Raw genomic sequence first — 20,570 nt, forward strand, 5'->3', positions numbered from 1 at the left:
TCGCAGCAAGAAGTCAATAACAGGATTATATCACAGGTGGCGTGACAAAATGTACGGACAGGTACATTTGACGATTGGCTTCACAATCGGGTATATAAGGGTTGTTGCGTTCTGTATTAGTGGAAAACAACTGCTGCACGTCTACAAAAGTTATTGCCGCTTCCCCTGAAGATGGTCCGTCAACTCGACAATGCTGTTTGTCATTTAGTGGTGGCTTTACGAAATTCCGGCATTAAAACAGCGTGCTATTGCTCGTCAGTATGGCATCACTCAAGGTCAGGTGTCAAAGATCCTGAAATGAAATGCTCAGAGGGGTGTCCCTACTCCAATACCGAGGCCAGGACGTCCCCGCAGAACCACAAGGAGGGATGATTGCCAGCTGCACCGCTTAGTCCGCAATGGCCATACCTAGTCAGCTAATCGGCTTAGGGCTGAGTGGCAGCAACTGACAAATGTGCCTGTATCCAGATGGCTAGTCAACCAACGACTGGTTCAAGCAGGCTATCGTGCCAGGCGTCCCCTGAGAAAGCCACGTCTGACCAGACAACACCGCCAGCGCCGATTGCAGTTGGCCAGAGAGCACCGTCAATGGGAGCCAGGACACTGGAATCATGTGATCTTCAGTGATGAGTCTAGATTTCTGGTCTATCGTCAAGATGTCCACGTCCGAGTGCACAGACAAGTGCATGAAGCCTACAACGAAGATTGTATAGTGCCTAGCGTCCAAGCTGGAGGTGGTGGGGTGACCGTTTGGGCTGCTTTTCATGCAGGGGGCAAAACTGACCTGGTTGTTCTGAATGGAAACCTGAACCAGTTCAAGCACAGGGCCATTCTGCAAGAAACATTGCTTCCATTTGTTCATGCAGCCTTTCGAGGAAACTTTGTCTTCCAAGATGACAATGCATGGCCTCATCGTGCTCGCATGATCCAACGCTTTCTTGCTGACCATGGTGTAGAGCATATGGAGTGGCCTGCCATGTCCCTGGATATGAATCCGATAGAGAACTTGTGGGCAGAATTAACACATCATATCGACAACTTGGACCAGCAGCCTGCCTCTGTGCATGAATTGCAGCAGGCTATTGTAACTGCATGGCAAGCGATTCCTGTCCAAACCTTGGCAAATCTCGTGAACAGCATGCCTCAACGTGTACGTGCTCTCCTGAATGCTCGTGGGGGTTACACGAAGTACTGAACTGTAATTTCACTGTCCGTAATCTCAGTCGTAATTTAACTTTTGGTTTTGTTAAAAAAAAGTTTGGCTAATATGCAAAATAAATAGATATTTCTGGAAAATGCACAGAAGTTTAACAGTACTTTCTGTGAATTGAGTTCGATATCAGTTTACATCACTTTCAAGGATCAATTTATTTGCTTCGAAATGTCAAATGTGGTTTTTGTTTCTTTTAAAGGTCACATTAACAAAATCTAGAATAGTTTCAACATAATTCCAATGAACTTTTGGTTCTAAGTCATCTTGAAAAGTAAATTCACCCCCACAAAAAAAATATTCCATATTAAATGCCAAGTCTGTATATATATATATATACTGTACGTATATATATATATATATATATATATATATATATATATATATATATATATATATATATATATATATATATATATATATATATATATATATATATATATATATATATATATATATATATATATATATATATATATATATACACATACACATACATATATACATATATACACATACACATACATATATACAGTCACGTGAAAAAGTAAGTACACCCCATGTAAAGTTTTGACTTTTTCAACATACAGCTATTTGATCTTCATTTCAACAATATTGATAGATAAAGGTGATATAATACAACAAATATCATGAAACATTTACATTTTGTAGTCCATTGTATAATTTAAATAAACATAAATGCAAATTTCGCATGTGGAAAAAGTAAGTACACCCTTGGCTCTAATAGGTGGTATTGCCCCCTTTGGCAGAAACAACCTCCAGTAAGCGTTTCTTATAACTGTCTACCAGTCTCTGACATCGACTGGGAGAAATTTTTGCCACTCCTCCCTGCAGAATTCTTTCAGCTGTGTGATATTTGAGGGGTTTCTTGCATGCACAGCTCGTTTCAAAACCCCCCACATCATCTCGATGGGATTTAGATCCGGGCTTTGACTTGGCCATTCCAGAACCCTCCATTTCTTTCTTTGCAGCCATTCCTTGGTGGATTTACTGGTATGTTTAGGGTCATTGTCATGTTGCAAGGTCCACCTTCGATTGAGCTTCAACTTTCCGACAGATGGCTTCACATTATCCTCAAGCACACTCTGGTACAATGAAGAATTCATAGTGGATTCTATGACGGTGAGCTGCCCAGGACCTGATGCAGCAAAGCTGCCCCAAACCATATTTACACCACCATGCTTTACAGTTGGTATCAGGTTCTTGTGCTCAAATGCTGTCTTTGGTTTTCGCCAAACATGTCTTCTGGTACTGTGGCCAAATAGCTCTACCTTTGACTCATCTGTCCAGAGCATATTGTTCCAGAAGTGCTGGTCTTTGCCTTGGTGTTCATTGGCAAACTTTAGTCTTGCCCTGATGTTCTTTCTGGACAGCAAAGGTTTCCTCCTGGCACACCTCCCATGTAGATCAAATTTGTGCAGCCTCTTTCTAATGTTAGACTCGTGCACTTTGACATCAACAGTGGCAAAAGCTACCTGTAGGTCCCGTGATGACATTCTGGGGTTCTTTGAGTCTTCTTTCAGCATCTTGCAGTCTGCTCTCGGGCTGAACTTGCTGGGGCGGCCTGGCCTGAACAAGTTGGAATCTTAATTGGTGGGTTTCAAAAGGCCGCTACAAAAAATGCCATTTTAGCGCCAGCAAGGGTCATGTTATTTACCCAACCCTTGTGGGGTATATAGATTACAGTAGATCTTCGCTCAGTTCTGGAAGTGAAACCTACCTCACTGATGTTGGGAATTCCTCCAAATTTCCTTGTTTAATGTTATAATCAGCATTAACAACTGTTTAAAAAGCTATATGTGTGTTTGTGGTTTATAATACTTTCCAAGCCCAGCTATGCTGCTGTTATAGACTTTCGGGGTCGTTTTCAAGTGTACATTGGGTTCCAGAAAAAAGTTTCACTGTGGAAATATCAACACTTCACATTGTCCTTCGGGAGTGTCCATGTCGGCCCACCTCCAGTGGGAAATTAAAATTGTGATATTTTCAAAGTGAAACTTTCTCCTAAAACACATCAGCACTCCCACCATACAAAAAAAAACCCGAGTGCAGGCAAGCTGATTTGTGTTGTGCATTGTTCAAAATATGCAATTCAATTGAAACTATAACGGCACTCGGTAGAGCATTATACCTCCACCAGGCTGAACAGTTTACGTAGATCCCACTGATCGGTTGGCTCTGGATTTGGACCTGAACCAAAATCTAATCGGCTTGTTCTTGTCACTTACTGAACTCATCCATCAAGTTGTCACAAATCATCCACAACTTTATGAAACATGATATATATATATATATATATATATATATATATATATATATATATATATATATATATATATATATATATATACTGTATATCATTTTTGGCACTATCACTCAATGTCAAAGAATCACTGCAAAGAGTAAAAATTCTTTTATTTCTCGGATTCGGATCTTCACCAAAATGGAATAGATTTATCCTTGTCACACAACCAACATGTCCACCAAGTTTCGTCCGAATCCGTCCATAACTGATATCGTCCTATATAATTTTTTTTAGCCCCATCTCTCAATGTTGAAGAATTATTTAAATTCTCAGATACAGATCCGGATCTAGATCTTCACGAAATCAAATTATTTTAGCCTCGTCACATACCCAACCTCTCCTCCAAATTTGTCCTCTGCTTTGAGATATCCTGTTAACAAGCCAGCAAACAATGATGACGTCATACAGAGCACTATACTTGGAAAATCCACCCCCCCCCCCCACCTCAAAAAGTTGACATGTACACATCAAATTATTCATTTCATGAATATTTAAATTGATTATCTTAATTAAAGCTCGGATCAATTAGATTAAAATTAATTTTTCAGATGAAAATTGATATTAGAAGTTTGACCTCGAGTTGACCTTTGACTTTTTAACCTTCTTAGTTGGCCCAAATCAGTAATGCACTATGCAATTTTCTTCAATCTTCAGGCTAATTAGATGAAACATCCTGATTTTTCAGATGAAAACTGATGATTTTGTAAATTTGACCTTGAGTTGACCTCATATAGTTAGTTGATTTCCCACTTTAGTGACTCAATATGCAAAAGCTGTTCAACTTTCAAATCAATTGGATGAAAAATGACAATTTTAGAAATTTGACCTCAAGATGACCTTTGACATCACAATCAATAGGCTTCTTCCTTATGACGAACTCTACTGTTTTGTGAACTTTCGTGAAGATCGGTTTAAAATTGTGACCTGTAGGTGATTGACAGACAAACAAACAGAATAACACACAAGACCAACCAATAAACTTGAAGAATCTTTGATTTTGCAAGTAACAAGACCGACACACAGACATCCGTGAAATTATAACCTCCATCCACCTTTGGTGGCAGAGGTAATACATTTTAAAGGCTGTAGAAAAAAAAAAAAAAAAAACTGAGGACCATTTGGCCCAACACGCTTGTGCCACGTCCACACATTAGGTTAATCTATCACTTGCCCATTTGTCTTCCCTCTCCTCCATATCTCCCCAAGTCACTCCTTCATACACCCCTCTTCCTCACCCCTTTCCACCACTGGGTCTTGGTAGAGTTTCATCCAATGGTCTAAATTTGAGAAATACCATAATGTTTTTAACATTCATAACCAAAATGCAGACAAGGACAGCCAATTTGTCCTCAAAAGATGTCGGTCTGAGATTTAGCACATCATTGAATGCCATAGATTCATTAGATGTATTGTTATTGGTTATTGATGCCGGAAGTGAACTCTGACCAAACCTAATGTTATTAAAGCGCGGTGCTGCGCGCGCTTACTTGCTACCAAGGAGGAAGCGGACAACGCTGTTAAACAAAAGAGTCTTTATTCCCAAGAGGTCACTGTAGCACTGGCGCGCTCTGGGCTGCGCGCCCAGTGTATATCCTGAGGCCATGCCTACCCCTCGGGCGTGGCCGCCACCCACTTGGTGCGCGGAATGATGTCACCACGCCAGTGGGCTTTCGTGTCCGCCACACACGCCCCCCCCCAGAATTCCCGCGCACCTGGAGGGCCAGTTTGCGGGGCAAACGGATGACCCGGCCGAAGCGCCCTCTGGCGACCGGCGGCGTCCGGGGTGCAGGGATGCCAGCTGGGATGCCCCCGGCTGTACCCGGGATGGGTGCCGGACCGGGGGGCGGCGTGCCGGTGGTGCTGGGCGGTGCCGGGGGTCCGCCCGCCGGGGGGCAGCCCCGACGCAGGGGCCGAGCCACCGGCGGTGGGTGGTCCACGTCGAGGTGGGCCGGCTTGAGTCGATCCACCGAGACGTGGTCGGGAGTACCGCCGATGTCCAAGGTGAAGACTTTCACCCCGGTCTCCAGCACGCGGAAAGGCCCGTCGTACGGGGGCCGCAGTGGTGTCCGGTGGGCGTCGTGCCGGACGAAGACATACTCCGCGGTGCGAAGCTCTGGGGCGACGTGCGTGGTTGGGTGCCCGTGGTGCGCCGTCGGCACCGGGGCGAACCTCCGGGCGGTCTCCTGCAGCGCGGAGCGCTCCTGCGCCGCGGACCAAGGTGCCGTGGGGTCGGGGAGGAACTCGCCCGGCACCCGCAGCAGTTGTCCAAAGACCAACTCCGCCGCGGATGCGCGCAGGTCCTCCTTGGGCGCCGTCCGGAGGCCCAGCAGGACCCAGGTGAGCCTGTCGACCCAGCCGCCGTCGTGGAGGGTGGCCCGGAGCGCGGCCTTCAACGAGCGGTGGAACCGCTCGCACAGGCCGTTAGCCTGGGGGTGGTAGGCCATGGTGCGGTGCAGCTGGACCCCGAGCCCCCGCGCGACCGCCCCCCAGAGCTCCGAGGTGAACTGGGGGCTGCGGTCGGACGAGATGTCCGAGGGGGCGCCGATCCGGGCGACCCAGGTGGCGATGAACGCCTGTGCGACGTCCGCCGCCGTCGTTGACGCCAAAGGCACGGCCTCCGGCCACCGGGTGGTGCGGTCCATCATGGTCAGGACGTGGGTGAAACCCCGCGAGGGGGGCAGAGGTCCCACCAGGTCCACGTGAACGTGGTCAAACCGACGTTCCGGCACCACAAACGGGGCCAATGGGGCCTGGGTGTGTCGGTGCACCTCCGTGCGCTGGCACGCAAGGCATGTCCTGGCCCAGCCGCGGACGGCCTTCCGGAGGCCATGCCAGACAAACTTGTCGGCGATCAACCTCTGGGAGGCCCTCGTGTCCGGGTGGGACAGGCTGTGGATGGAGTCGAAAATCCGGCGCTGCCAGCCCGCGGGCACGATGGGGCGAGGCCGCCCGAGGGAGACGTCGCACCAGAGGGCCGTGCCCGCGCCGTTGAACGGCACCTCGGTGACGCGGAGGCCAGTAACGGCGGTCCGCAAGGCCTGGACGTCGGGGTCGGCAGCCTGGTCCGCCGCCATCCGGGCATAGTCGATGCCGCGGTGGACCACGTGGGCAACGGACCGGGAAAGGCAATCCGCCACCGGGTTGTCCTTCCCCGCGACGTGCCGGATGTCTGTCGTGTATTCGGACACGGCCGAGAGGTGACGCTGCTGACGGGCCGACCACAGCTCGGTGACCTTGCCCATCGCGAACACCAGTGGCTTGTGGTCGACGAAGGCCGTGAACGCACGGCCCTCGAGCAGATGGCGGAAGTGCCTGACCGCCAGGTGGAGCCCGAGCAACTCGCGGTCGAAGGTACTGTACCGGCGTTAGCCAAGGCGAGCTTCGCGCCCACGAACGCCGCGTCCATCTGCTCGGTCCAGGTGACGTCACCTTTGCCCGGCTTCCCCCGGAGGGCCTCGTGCAAGGGGCGCAGGAGCTGGGCGATGCGGGGCAGGAACCGATGGTAAAAGTTTACCATGCCCAGGAACTCCTGGAGCCCCCTGATCGTGCGGGGGCGCGGAAACCCTTTCACCGCTTCCACCTTGGCCGGTAGGGGGACGGCCCCGTGCCTGGTGACGCGGTGCCCCAAAAAGTCGATTTCGGCGACACCGAACCGGCACTTGGCGGGGTTCACGATCAGGCCGTGCTGGGCCAGACATTCGAAGAGCGTGCGGAGATGGTGTAGGTGCTCTTTGCGGGACGCGCTTGCGACGAGGATGTCGTCCAGGTATACGTACACAAAATCCAAGTCGCGCAAGATGCTGTCCATGAGGCGCTGGAACGCCTGAGCCGCATTCTTCAAACCGAAGGGCATCCAAAGAAATTCGAAAAGACCGAACGGCGTGATGACAGCCGGCTTCGGGATGTCCTCCGGCCTGACGGGTACCTGGTGGTAGCCGCGTATGAGGTCCACCTTAGAGAAGGACATATTCGCCAAGCGGGTGGAAAAGTCCTGAATATGGGGGACGGGGTAGCGGTCGGGGGTGGTGGCGTCGTTGAGACGGCGGTAGTCCCCGCACGGTCGCCATCCCCCACCGGGCTTGGGCACGATGTGGAGCGGCGACGCCCACGCGCTCTCGGAGCGCCTCACGATGCCGAGCCGCTCCAGCATAGCAAACTCCGCTTTCGATACGGCGAGCTTCGTCGGCTCGAGGTGGCGTGCCCGGGCGTAGACCGGTGGCCCGGCGGTGGGGATGTGATGTTCCACCCCGTGCTTGACGGTCCCCGCCGAGAAGGTGGGCCTCGTGAGGGCCGGGAAACCCGCGAGGAGGCGGGTGAATTTGTTCGCTGCCGGAAGCGTGCAGATGAACCTGGCCGGAATGGAACCGCTCAGCAAGCCGCTCGGCGAGCCGCTCGATGAGCCGCTCAGTGAGCTGCTCAACGAGGTGGGCAGCACGCACGCGAGCGAGCTGAACGTCTCAGCCTGGATAAGCCTTCTGTGCTTGACGTCGACCAACAGGCCATTGGCACAGAGGAAGTCCGCGCCGAGCAGTGCCATAGGCACGTCGGCAGTGACGAACGACCATCGGAAAACCTGCCTTCCGAACCGCAGAGAAAGGCAGCGTTTTCCGTTCGTGCGAATGGGCGTACCGTTGGCAGCAAGCAGCGCAGGGCCCCGGCCCGCGGACTGCTTGTCGGACGTACTGGCGGGAACGACACTCACCTGCGCTCCAGTGTTGCACAGGTAACGGCGCCCGGATAAGGTGTCCGTGATGTATAGGAGGATGTTTAATCAGCCGGCGCTCAGTGCCACTACCGAGGGCCGGGCCGGGCGTTTCCCGACCTGCCGAATGAGCACGGCGGGCGACATTGCCGAGCCTCGTGGCCGAACCTAGCGTGGAGATGGCACCAGGTTTGCGGCGAAGCCGGAGGCCGCGGTTTCCGTGGTGGTGGTGGGCGGGGCGTGGCGGCCACCACGAGGCGCCCCTCGGAGCAGCGGTGGGCACCCGCAGGAGGTTCAGGCTCGGGAGCCGCTACGGCCGCACCGAAACTCGCCTGCGTGTCCAAAGCCGCGTAGTACTTGTCGGCCTTGGCCGCGAACGCACGGGGTTCCGTTGTCGCGGAACCGGCCAACGCGAGGCAGACTCGTGCTGGCAGCTGGCGTCGAAATAACGCCCGGAATAGAGCGTTTGGGGTTTCGTCGCCCATGAGCGACAGCATATGGTCCATTCGGACCGACGGTCGCGTATCACCGAGCTCGGGGAGGTCCAAGAGGCGATCGGCCCGTTCGTCCACGGTGAGGCCGAACGTGGCGAGGAGGAGATGCTTGATCGCCCCGTACCTGTCGTCGGCCGGTGGGTTCCTCAGGACCGACACGACGCAGGCGGCCGCGCCAGCCCCGAGGGAGGCGACCACGTGGCAGTAGCGTGTCTCGTCCGCCGTGATGCGTCGAAGCCTGAACTGGGCTTCGGCTTGCAGGAACCAGATCTCCGCCTGAGCTTCCCAGAACTCGGGGAGCTTCATTGCTACCACGTTGGTTGCCATGTCCGGTGGTCAGCGACGGCTGACCAGAACGTCGGAGTCACCAATTAAAGCGCGGTGCTGCACGCGCTTACTTGCTACCAAGGAGGAAGCGGACAACGCGGTTAAACAAAAGAGTCTTTATTCTCAAGAGGTCACTGTAGCACTGGCGTGCTCCGGGCTGCGCGCCCAGTGTATATCCTGAGGCCACGCCTACCCCTCGGGCGTGGCCGCCGCCCACTTGGTGCGCGGAATGATGTCACCACGCCAGTGGGCTTTCGTGTCCGCCACATTATTGTATTTTTACCGATTTGTCAAATGACGTTTGGGAGAATCAATTGCTTTATTTTTAAAATTTAGTCTTTTGCTGGTATTTGATGAGATTGTTAATGTAACTTGTGAAAAGTAATTTGTGTTAAAATGTTGAATTCTGACGAGTTGTGGATCGAAGCAGTCGACAGGACCAACTGTCCGACGCCATTTTAGAATTTCGTGAATGCACATTTCTGGCGCTGTCTGTTCAAGATGTCAAGCAAGACGAGCTACATTTGTGAAACCTGATGGTCATTTGCATTTAAAAACGTTGTCAATCATCGTCCTGCCGAGTGGCCTCTATGCTTTAATGTTTGGCACATTTGATAAATTTTGATTACTGATTTGAACAATTATTTGAATTTGTGAAATGAGAAGATTGTCACTCACGTACCATCACATTGTTTTTGTAAGCAACCTATTCACTGCTTTTTTTTTTTTCATCTGTTTTCCACAAATAAACCCGTTTACTGAGAGCGTGTTCCCATCTATTTAATGAATAAACAGCTACATTACCAAAACACAGTTTCCTGAAACTCGATCTAGACAAGGTAACTTTCTTTGCCATTATAACCTCTCCAGATAGACTTCAACCATCTCAACTTCAAGGGTGGCCACCTCTCTTGACATTATCTCAATTCACCCCTTATCCATTTTCAGAATACTTACAAAATCACCTTTTCACACCTTACCTTCTGTGCCTCTCCTTGGCAATACTCTTCTTCTCCACCACAGCATCATCTGCTCTGGCTTGGACCTCCATGGCATCAGTTGCACCTTTCACTGGAACTCTCCTTTCAGAAAATATGGAGTGTTTCACGAAATAGAAAATCAACAAAAACATGCAAACATCTTTAAAATGTTTAACCACATTGGTCTACCAATCATTTTGCTTTTATATTCGAGGTCATTTTCAATCATTTTGAAGGGAGATGGACAGCACAGTGCTCAGCAGCTAGCGGTAAAGCATATTTGGGTTTTAGGTTGTTGGGGGCATCATTTCAGCATCATATCAAAATAAAGGTAGGGCCGAATTTCGGAAAGGTGTTTAAGAGTTAGACGCGTGTAGAATCGCTAATCATGCGATCATCATCCATTCAAAGTTAGTCGCCAATCGCCGAAGAGCGATTATCGAATGCGGATGAAAACCTAATCACAAGCGTTTAGATGACAAACATTTACACGTCGGCGAGCACATGTTTAAGAATGCGTTTAAGACCTTGAAATAATTATAAGGCAAAAATGGTAACGTTAAGGCTGCAGTTGTCCTCTCATACTTGCTGGCAGTTCAAGTTAACTTTAGAATTACTATAGGTTATGCTATTGGGGTTTATGTACTGCAGTAAGGATTGCCAGCAACTGAAGTTATTACAGTTCTAATTACAGTAGTCAGCAGAGAATAACTATAGTAAAGGGACGTATAAGAATTGCATGGCTTATAATTGGTATTTTACATGGGATGGGGAATATGGATAGGTTTGGAGTGCATTAGCATAAGAGGCAGAAGAGGATAGGAATAGGGCAGTTCACCGACGTGCATTGAGAACCTTTGAGGACAGATGCAATCGTTTGGGGAAGTATGAGAATATAAAATTTGTCCGGAGTTAGACTCTTGAAGTAATCATTTTGCTGGCTGCTAAATCTAGATGAATTGGACCAACCTACGATTAGGAGCAATACACTGAATCCCCTCCATTGCCCGTTGCGCTTTGATTCTATACAAGTGCATCATTTCAATTTGATGTTTGAGATATGTTCAGTGTTTCACAGGCTAATCGGCTGTGTGGACACACAACTAAATGGCTATTTATCGCCCTTTGTAAATTGATGTTTAGACGTGTGATTAGCTGTGCGCGTACAAAGATGGTTTTGTCGGCATTTAAGAGTTAGGCGTGTGTCAGCAAGATGCTCACAAAATGCAGTTAGTCAATTCGGCCCCTAGTGTTAGAATATAGTGGGGTCCCAGGTGTTTAAACACTGCACAGGAATATAGTGAGGCCTTATCTAGAATATCTTAATGGGTCTAATTGGCCTCCTCATTCATACAAGTTCCTTGGAAATCCTTGTGAACCTGAACAGGCTAAACTTCTGCATTATGATCTGGAATACAGGTCCAAATGCCAACACTGTCAGGAAAGTAATCACAAGCCACCCAGTGTACTCTATCAAGCGGTGGATTTGTGACCATCTGGTTAATAATGGGTGAAGAGTATGTTATTTTGAAGGGTTTTCAAACTACAGAAATCTTGGCTCATGGAGGAGGTAAATGATGGAGAGCAGCAGGTTTACAGACTGGTAGAGGATGAAAGGGTTACACGGGGTGATAAAGACAAACACACACACACAATAAATAAGAGGGAGTAGGAGAGTCGGCATGGATCTGGGAGAAAGGATGAGGTGATTATGGGCAGCATTCTTGAAAGCCTGCATGGAGAGGGACGAGACAACAGATACAGGGAGACTGGTCCACAGACAAGGAAAAAAGAAAGAAAGAGGGATGTAGGTCATGTATTCAGCTTAGAATTGGGGAATAAGTAATTATGGGAGAACGGATGTGATCTCGACTGGATGAGGAATGTAGGGAAGCAAGAGTGACATGATCGAAAACAGAGTCCACAAACCTGCTCGTCATGGGTGAGAAGCAGACCTTGGGACTCAGCCTCCTGCCACGGGATAACAATGACACGAAGAGCCATGGATCCAATCCCCTCCAGAGGAGCAAGATTGGAAGCAATTGCACCAGCCCAGAACGGAAACCTTCATACATTACAATGTACTAGCAAAGAACCAGTCGTTATAGAGGGGTTAATTCCCCCACTTGTATGATGTCTATGGAATTTTATGTTGACTTGTAATATTAGCTTCCAACAGGTGACACTATACAACAACATTTACAGAGAGAACTTGGGCGGGCTAGAGTCCCTATATACAAGGAGCAGCGATATGGCGAGCCCCGGAAATGTTACGTGGGTGATGACCAACATTTTCTTTCCATAAATTGTTCATTGAATGAGCACACAATAATCGGTAGTTCATAAAAAAAAATTTTTTTAATTAGTGGGCCTGTTGGTCCATTGGACCAAATTTTCATTTGTATTCACGGCCTTGTAGCATACCTTACCTGCCGCACTGCTTGAGCATTAGGTTACCTTTCACCAAGCCAAGATGTGCTTGGACCAGGGCGGATTATTATACATTCATCATCATTCGTGCCAAATGATACTACTATCATTATCGTTAGTGTTAATTAATATATGTTTTGCGACAATGTTATCATTCTTTTTGTATTTAGAATGCCATGCCATGGAAGGATGTATTAAAACTGCCCCGCACACCTCAACATGGCGTGCGTTTTAAAACATGGGAATTCTTCCAGATTCTGCAATTAATTAATTGGCCTAATCAACTCCAAAAAAAAACAAAAAAAAACGGCGCACGCACATCCATGTTTTCAGCACACATGAAGGACTACATGCACATGCATCATTTCAGCACACATGGAGGATTACATACATATACATGTTTTCAGCACAGGTGAATGATTACATACACATGTTTTCAGCACACATGAAGGCTTACATGCCCATCCATCATTTAAGCACCCGTGAAGGATTGCATGCAAGTGCATCATTTAAGCACACGTGAACGATTACATGGACACATGCACGTTTTCAGCACACGTGAAGGATTACATGTACAGATGCATGTTTTCAGCACACTTGAAGGATAACATGCACATCCATCATTTCAGCACATGTGAAGATTACATACACATGCATGTTTTCAGCACATGTTAAGGACTACATGCACATTCATCATTTCAGCACATGTGAAGGATTGCATGCACATTGCACATGCATGTTTTCAGCACATGTGAAGGATTGTATACACATTACACATGCATGTTTTCAGCACATCGAAGGATTGTATACACATTACACATGCATGTTTTCAGCACATCGAAGGATTGTATACACATTACACATGCATGTTTTCAGCACATGTGAAGGATTACAAGCACATGCATGATTTCAGTGGCACATTACTTATATTAAAATAAATGCAGAGTTGGAAAAAAACAGTAACCCCTTCACTTATGGCTCATCTCCATTTTAATGGTGCCCTCTTTTACTCCTTCCTTGTTCTAAATGTCTCCTTTCCTGTTCCGTTCCGTTCAATTGCAAAAAAACTGGCCTGGAGGTATACACACTAATCTCTTGGCTCGTCAGCCTGGGTTCGAATCCCAATCCAAGCTACAAATTGTCATCCTGGTATTTCATGGGAAGGGTGATTGAAAGTTTGTACCATCCATTGAATGGACGCTAAGCCAGGTGTCCTATCCACTAGCATTAGTTGGTGGGTGTTAAAGACCCCTCGGCGTCCTTCACCAAGAGTTGGCGAGCTATCACCAGCATCCTGGCCAAATTGCAAATTCCTACCCGAATTTCTGGGATGGCAATGGCAACCCACCCAGTATCACCCATGTTAAGCAGCCAAGTAACTGCTTCCAGGCAGAATACACAATCGATCGACTCAAGCTCTCTTTTTTCACTCCATTATATTTTCCCATTCCCTACTCTTCATACTGCGCCTTCATTTATCTCCAAAATTTCTCTATTCTGTCACTACCCATGTGTTTCTTCTACTCGCTCGATACACTTTAAATTAGCCAATCAGCGTGAACCTTTTTTTTGCTCATTATACTTCATTTTTCCTAGGTTTTTGTGATCTGTTTTAAGGTTAAACCAACCCTTTCTCACGTGTCTGATTGTGTGCTTATTCTGACGTGTTGGAAGAAGAAGAAAAAAATATTAATAAAAGCATCAAGTGATATAATCTCCCTTCAGGGGGCAGAGTAAGACACCTCATTTAGAAATTGGACATTACACGGAACATCTTCGGTGCGTGGTGCTCGATGGATACAAAATGGCCGTCGTCACTACTACTAATATACACAAACATCGCATCCCTTCCCTCCCCGCTCGAGGGCTACAAAATTATTTTAGCCGATAAAACCACAGAGTACAACCACTCACTTCATCCTGTGGTTCAAGAGGGCATATAAACAAAAATAAAACATGAAGTATATTTATAGTGCGATTGCCTCACATATTTGACGTGTTTCGATGAAGATAAATGGTGAATTTTATACCAGCTTCCACCAGGTGACGCTAATATGATGCATTTACATGGGGGAAAAAAATAGACCCACCCTGAAACCCCTGTGACAATTATTAATCCCCCATCACATTACGGAGAAAGGATAACATCACATTACGGAGAAAGGATAACATCACATTACGGAGAAAGGATAACATCGCATTACGGAGAAAGGATAACATCGCATTACGGAGAAAGGATAACATCGCATTACGGAGAAAGGATAACATCGCATTACGGAGAAAGGATAACATCGCATTACGGAGAAAGGATAACATCGCATTACGGAGAAAGGATAACATCGCATTACGGAGAAAGGATAACATCGCATTACGGAGAAAGGATAACATCGCATTACGGAGAAAGGATAACATCGCATTACGGAGAAAGGATAACATCGCATTACGGAGAAAGGATAACATCGCATTACGGAGAAAGGATAACATCGCATTACGGAGAAAGGATAACATCGCATTACGGAGAAAGGATAACATCGCATTACGGAGAAAGGATAACATCGCATTACGGAGAAAGGATAACATCGCATTACGGAGAAAGGATAACATCGCATTACGGAGAAAGGATAACATCGCATTACGGAGAAAGGATAACATCGCATTACGGAGAAAGGATAACATCGCATTACGGAGAAAGGATAACATCGCATTACGGAGAAAGGATAACATCGCATTACGGAGAAAGGATAACATTACGGAGAAATGACAACATCACGGAGAAAGGATAACATCACGGAGAAAGGATAACATCACGGAGAAAGGATAACATCACGGAGAAAGGATAACATCACGGAGAAAGGATAACATCACGGAGAAAGGATAACATCACGGAGAAAGGATAACATCACGGAGAAAGGATAACATCGCGGAGAAAGGATAACATCGCGGAGAAAGGATAACATCACGGAGAAAGGATAACATCACGGAGAAAGGATAACATCACGGAGAAAGGATAACATCACGGAGAAAGGATAACATCACGGAGAAAGGATAACATCACGGAGAAAGGATAACATCACGGAGAAAGGATAACATCACGGAGAAAGGATAACATCACGGAGAAAGGATAACATCACGGAGAAAGGATAACATCACGGAGAAAGGATAACATCACGGAGAAAGGATAACATCACGGAGAAAGGATAACATCACGGAGAAAGGATAACATCACGGAGAAAGGATAACATCACGGAGAAAGGATAACATCACGGAGAAAGGATAACATCACGGAGAAAGGATAACATCACGGAGAAAGGATAACATCACGGAGAAAGGATAACATCACGGAGAAAGGATAACATCACGGACAAAGGATAACATCACGGACAAAGGATAACATCACGGACAAAGGATAACATCACGGACAAAGGATAACATCACGGACAAAGGATAACATCACGGACAAAGGATAACATCACGGAGAAAGGATAACATCACGGAGAAAGGATAACATCACGGAGAAAGGATAACATCACGGAGAAAGGATAACATCACGGAGAAAGGATAACATCACGGAGAAAGGATAACATCACGGAGAAAGGATAACATCACGGAGAAAGGATAACATCACGGAGAAAGGATAACATCACGGAGAAAGGATAACATCACGGAGAAAGGATAACATCACGGAGAAAGGATAACATTACGGAGGAAGGATAACATTACGGAGGAAGGATAACATTACGGAGGAAGGATAACATTACGGAGGAAGGATAACATTACGGAGAAAGGATAACATTACGGAGAAAGGATAACATTACGGAGAAAGGATAACATTACGGAGAAAGGATAACATTACGGAGAAAGGATAACATTACGGAGAAAGGATAACATTAGGGAGAAAGGATAACATTACGGAGAAAGGATAACATTACGGAGAAAGGATAACATTACGGAGAAAGGATAACATTACGGAGAAAGGATAACATTACGGAGAAAGGATAACATTACGGAGAAAGGATAACATTACGGAGAAAGGATAACATTACATTACCAAGACAGAATAACTACATTACCAAGACAGGATAACATTACATTAACGAGACAGGATAACGTTACATTAATGAGACAGGATAACATTACATTAAAGAGACAAGATAACATTACATTAACGAGACAGGATAACATTACATTAACGAGACAGGATAACATTATATTAACAAGACAGGATAACATTACACTCCGAGACAGGATAACATTACATTACCGAGACAGGATAACATTACATTACCGAGGCAGGATAACATTACATGACCGAGACAGGATAACATTACATTACCGAGACAGGATAACATTACATTACCGAGACAGGATAACATTACATTACCGAGACAGGATAACATTACATTACGGGCACAGGATAACATTACATTACATTACCGAGACAGGATAACATTACATTACGGACACAGGATAACATTACATTACCGAGACAGGATAACATTACATTACCGAGACAGGATAACATTACATTACCGAGACAGGATAACATTACATTACCGAGACAGGATAACATTACATTACCGAGACAGGATAACATTACATTACCTAGACAGGATAACATTACATTACCGAGACAGGATAACATTACATTACCGAGACAGGACAACATTACATTACCGAGACAGGACAACATTACATTACAGAGACAGGATAATATTACATTACGGAAACAGGTTAACATTACATTACATTACATGACATTACATTACCGAGACAGGACAACATTACATTACCGAGACAGGATAATATTACATTACGGAAACAGGTTAACATTACATTACATTACATAACATTACATTACCGAGACAGGACAACATTACATTACAGAGACAGGATAACATTACATTACGGAAACAGGATAACATTACATTACTGAGACAGGATAACATTACATGACATTACATTACCGAGACAGGATAACATTACATTACCGAGACAGGATAACATTACATAACATTACATTACAGGATAACATTACATAACATAACATTACATTACCGAGACAGGATAACATTACATTACCGAGACAGGATAACATTACATTACGGAGACAGGATAACATTACAAGGTCTTCCAATGCTCAATACAATGAAATGGTTCAATCTCACCTGGATTAATGGAGTCGCATTTCGAGTTGATTGGGTATTCACATAAATACAAATGTTGTAACTTTATAACATTTGGCAGGTGGATTTATATTCCAAAATATATTGGGACGTTATAATAACCTTTTACATTTACACAAGGAAGTCCAAACACAGGAGGTCACTTGGCTAATCATGGACATGATTTATCAAGTGTTGAAGCTCCATCTAAACAAGGAAACGTACTTTACTATAACAACCTCTCCAGGTACAATTCAAGCATTCTAACTTTAAAGGTAGCCACCTCTCTCGATGTCACCTCTATTCACGTTCCTCCTCCGTTTCCAAAGTACTTACAAAGCCCCGTTTGCTCACCTTACCTTCTCTGCCTTTCATTGGCAATACTTTTCTTCTCCACCTGCCCAGGATGAGGATTATCCGCAATGGCTTGCACCTCCATGACGTCAGTCAAACCTGTCATTGGAACTCTCCGAGAAAATATGGAGCGTTTCACCAAATAGAAAATCATCTTCAAACACATGCAAAGGTTACCAAGTGTCTTGTCGAGCGCTCGCCAAATCGCTTAAGCATTCAAGCAAGCACTCCAAGCAAAACCGGCAATACGGAACGGCTGGCTTGGCAAGCGCTAGCTAGCTGATTGGTAACTGAACACACCTGCAGATATAATTAAATGTTTAACCACATTGGTGTATCCGTCGTTTTGCTTCTATACAATACTGTACATGTAAATGTTATAACATTGAGAATATTGGTCGTCATCGCACGTTTTGTGATAAAACATTTTCAACTTGACAAAAGTTTGGAGGAAATTGTATCGTTCACTTCATTCTTGAACTCGACAAAAATATAAATTAAATTAAAAGAAAAGTTCACAAACTCATCAAACTAACGAGAAAACCACACATGAGCCCATTCCTTTCACCGCTTAATAAACAAACTTTTTACATCAACACGAAGGCCGCTTAATGCGCTGCGTCACATGCTTTGCTTCTTCTACTTCTTCTTCTTCCTCTTCTGCTTCTTTTGCCTCTTCTTCTTCTGATTCTTCTTCTTCTTCTTCTTCTGTATTTAATGGCGTTCTCAGAGCCGCAAGGCTCCATACCATAGACTCCTTTAGAGAAGGACTGGAACGTCCCATGCTCGGGGTTTGTAACTCGAGTCTGAAGGATTAACTTAAGTCCTGGGCTAAAATGACTTCTAGAAGGGTTAGAGACACGATCTCGGGGTCAAAATAGGGGTTTTTGAGGACGGCGAGTTCAATAGCGATATTTTCAACACCACCTGGGGTCATCTTCAAGGTCAAAAGGTCATATTTCAAGGTCAAATTAGTGAATTTGGGCAATTTTTGCCCGTTTTTTGTGTCTAACTCATAAACGGTGAGAGATGGCTGATTATAATAAGAGGCAAGTTTGTAGAGCTGTCCAAATTTAATATATATTGTCATATATCGTATTACACAAACATACAAACATACAGCAAATACACATTCGAATAATAACAATGCACCGTTTTTCAATAATATTTTGTAAAAAATGTCTATTACAACTATGTCTATGTCTATCACTAGTTGGAGAGCTTTTCTTGCCTCCTGAGGCATCCCACAGCCTTTTCTTTCTCACTGACATTGAGGACATGAGCTTTCAATAAAATGTTAGCTAAAGTAGTACATGCTGCATTATTACGAGCTAAAGGTGCATCTACAAAGGATAACAGCTCAGCAAAATGAAAGCGGCAACGCATTTTAGTCATGCCATGCAAATTATAGGCATTATGTACAAAGAAGACGGTTGACATAGTCGGCACACTCAGTCCACCTCTATTCAAATTATCTAGGAACTCAGATGACACCTCGTTACCATCTTCATCATCCATGATCTCCTCCATACTGGTGCTATCACCATATTTATGAACAAGGAATCCGGCCAAATAAACAACTTTGTAGCGGCTACCGCTGGGTTTTCACAATCGCCTTGCACCTATCAAGGACGCGGAGCAATCACCATGCTGGACTCGTCCAGGACGCCCGGGCAGGCTCGCCCTCAACTTGCCAGGCCGCAGCCAGGACGCTGGGCCACGCCCCCTCTCGCCTTTCCTGGACAAACGCTCCGGGATAATATGTATATATATTGCTGCCCGATAAACGGGCTTTTCAGAGTGCCTGAGTGTTTGGTTTGATTAAAGCAACTCGGATGAATTCCAGCTTTTTGTCGCGTCCATTCTTCCGATCGACGTGGGAGCCCCAGCTCCTTCATTGGTGACCTACCGACATGGACACGGCAGTCACCCTTAAACTGCCTACCTTCTGGGAGGCTCACGCGGCGGTTTGGTTCGCACAGGCGGATTCCCTGTTCGCCCTGCGAGGCATCACGGCCGACGACACCCGCTTCCACCATGTGGTAGCAGCGCTCGGTTCGGCCACCGCGGCCCGCGCCCTGAGCCTCCTCGAGAGCCCGCCAGCCGCTGACAAATACGGCGCGATTAAGAAGCTTCTCCTCGACGCTTTCGCCCTCCCATCGGCGGAACGCGCACGGCGCCTGCTCGACCTGCCCGAGCTCGGCGACACGCGCCCTTCCGAGCGAATGGACTACATGCTTTCACTGCTCGGCGAGCACTCTCCGGCATTCCTGTTCCGGGAGCTGTTCCTCCGTCAGCTGCCTAACCCGGTACGCCTCGCCCTGGCAAGCACGACGATCACAGATCCCCGGGCCCTTGCCAGAGAAGCCGACAAGATCTCCGCCGCAGGACAGCGCATCGCAGCGGCGACATGGGACCCACCGCCGTCCGACGCAACACCCATGGCGCCCGAGCACCCGGCACGGTCGACGACCGAACTGCCGACGCAATTGGCGGCCGCTACACCGAGCCGACCACCTCCAGCACGACGACCGGGGCCTCCACCTGACCAAGCGTGGTGTTACTATCATGGCAGGTTCGGACAG

The 20,570-nt window shown here is 46.6% G+C and overlaps 1 protein-coding gene across 1 annotated transcript in view; it reads right to left on the bottom strand.

Annotated features, from left to right (window-relative positions):
- Positions 1-18,626, bottom strand: part of LOC137432109 (uncharacterized) — a 52,367-nt gene extending 33,741 nt beyond the window's left edge. The window contains exons 1-2 of the mRNA XM_078783643.1: positions 17,991-18,626; positions 10,040-10,141 (exon numbers count right to left, since the gene is read on the bottom strand). Of these exons, the coding sequence (XP_078639769.1) occupies positions 10,040-10,141; positions 17,991-18,151 (263 nt within the window). The 5' untranslated portion in view covers positions 18,152-18,626. The remainder of the gene's footprint in view (positions 1-10,039; positions 10,142-17,990) is intronic.
- Positions 18,627-20,570: the final 1,944 nt, after the last annotated feature.

The sequence above is a fragment of the Myxine glutinosa genome, chromosome 8 (genome assembly GCF_964187855.1).
Source record: "Myxine glutinosa chromosome 8, kmMyxGlut1.1, whole genome shotgun sequence".
NCBI lineage: Eukaryota > Metazoa > Chordata > Myxini > Myxiniformes > Myxinidae > Myxine > Myxine glutinosa.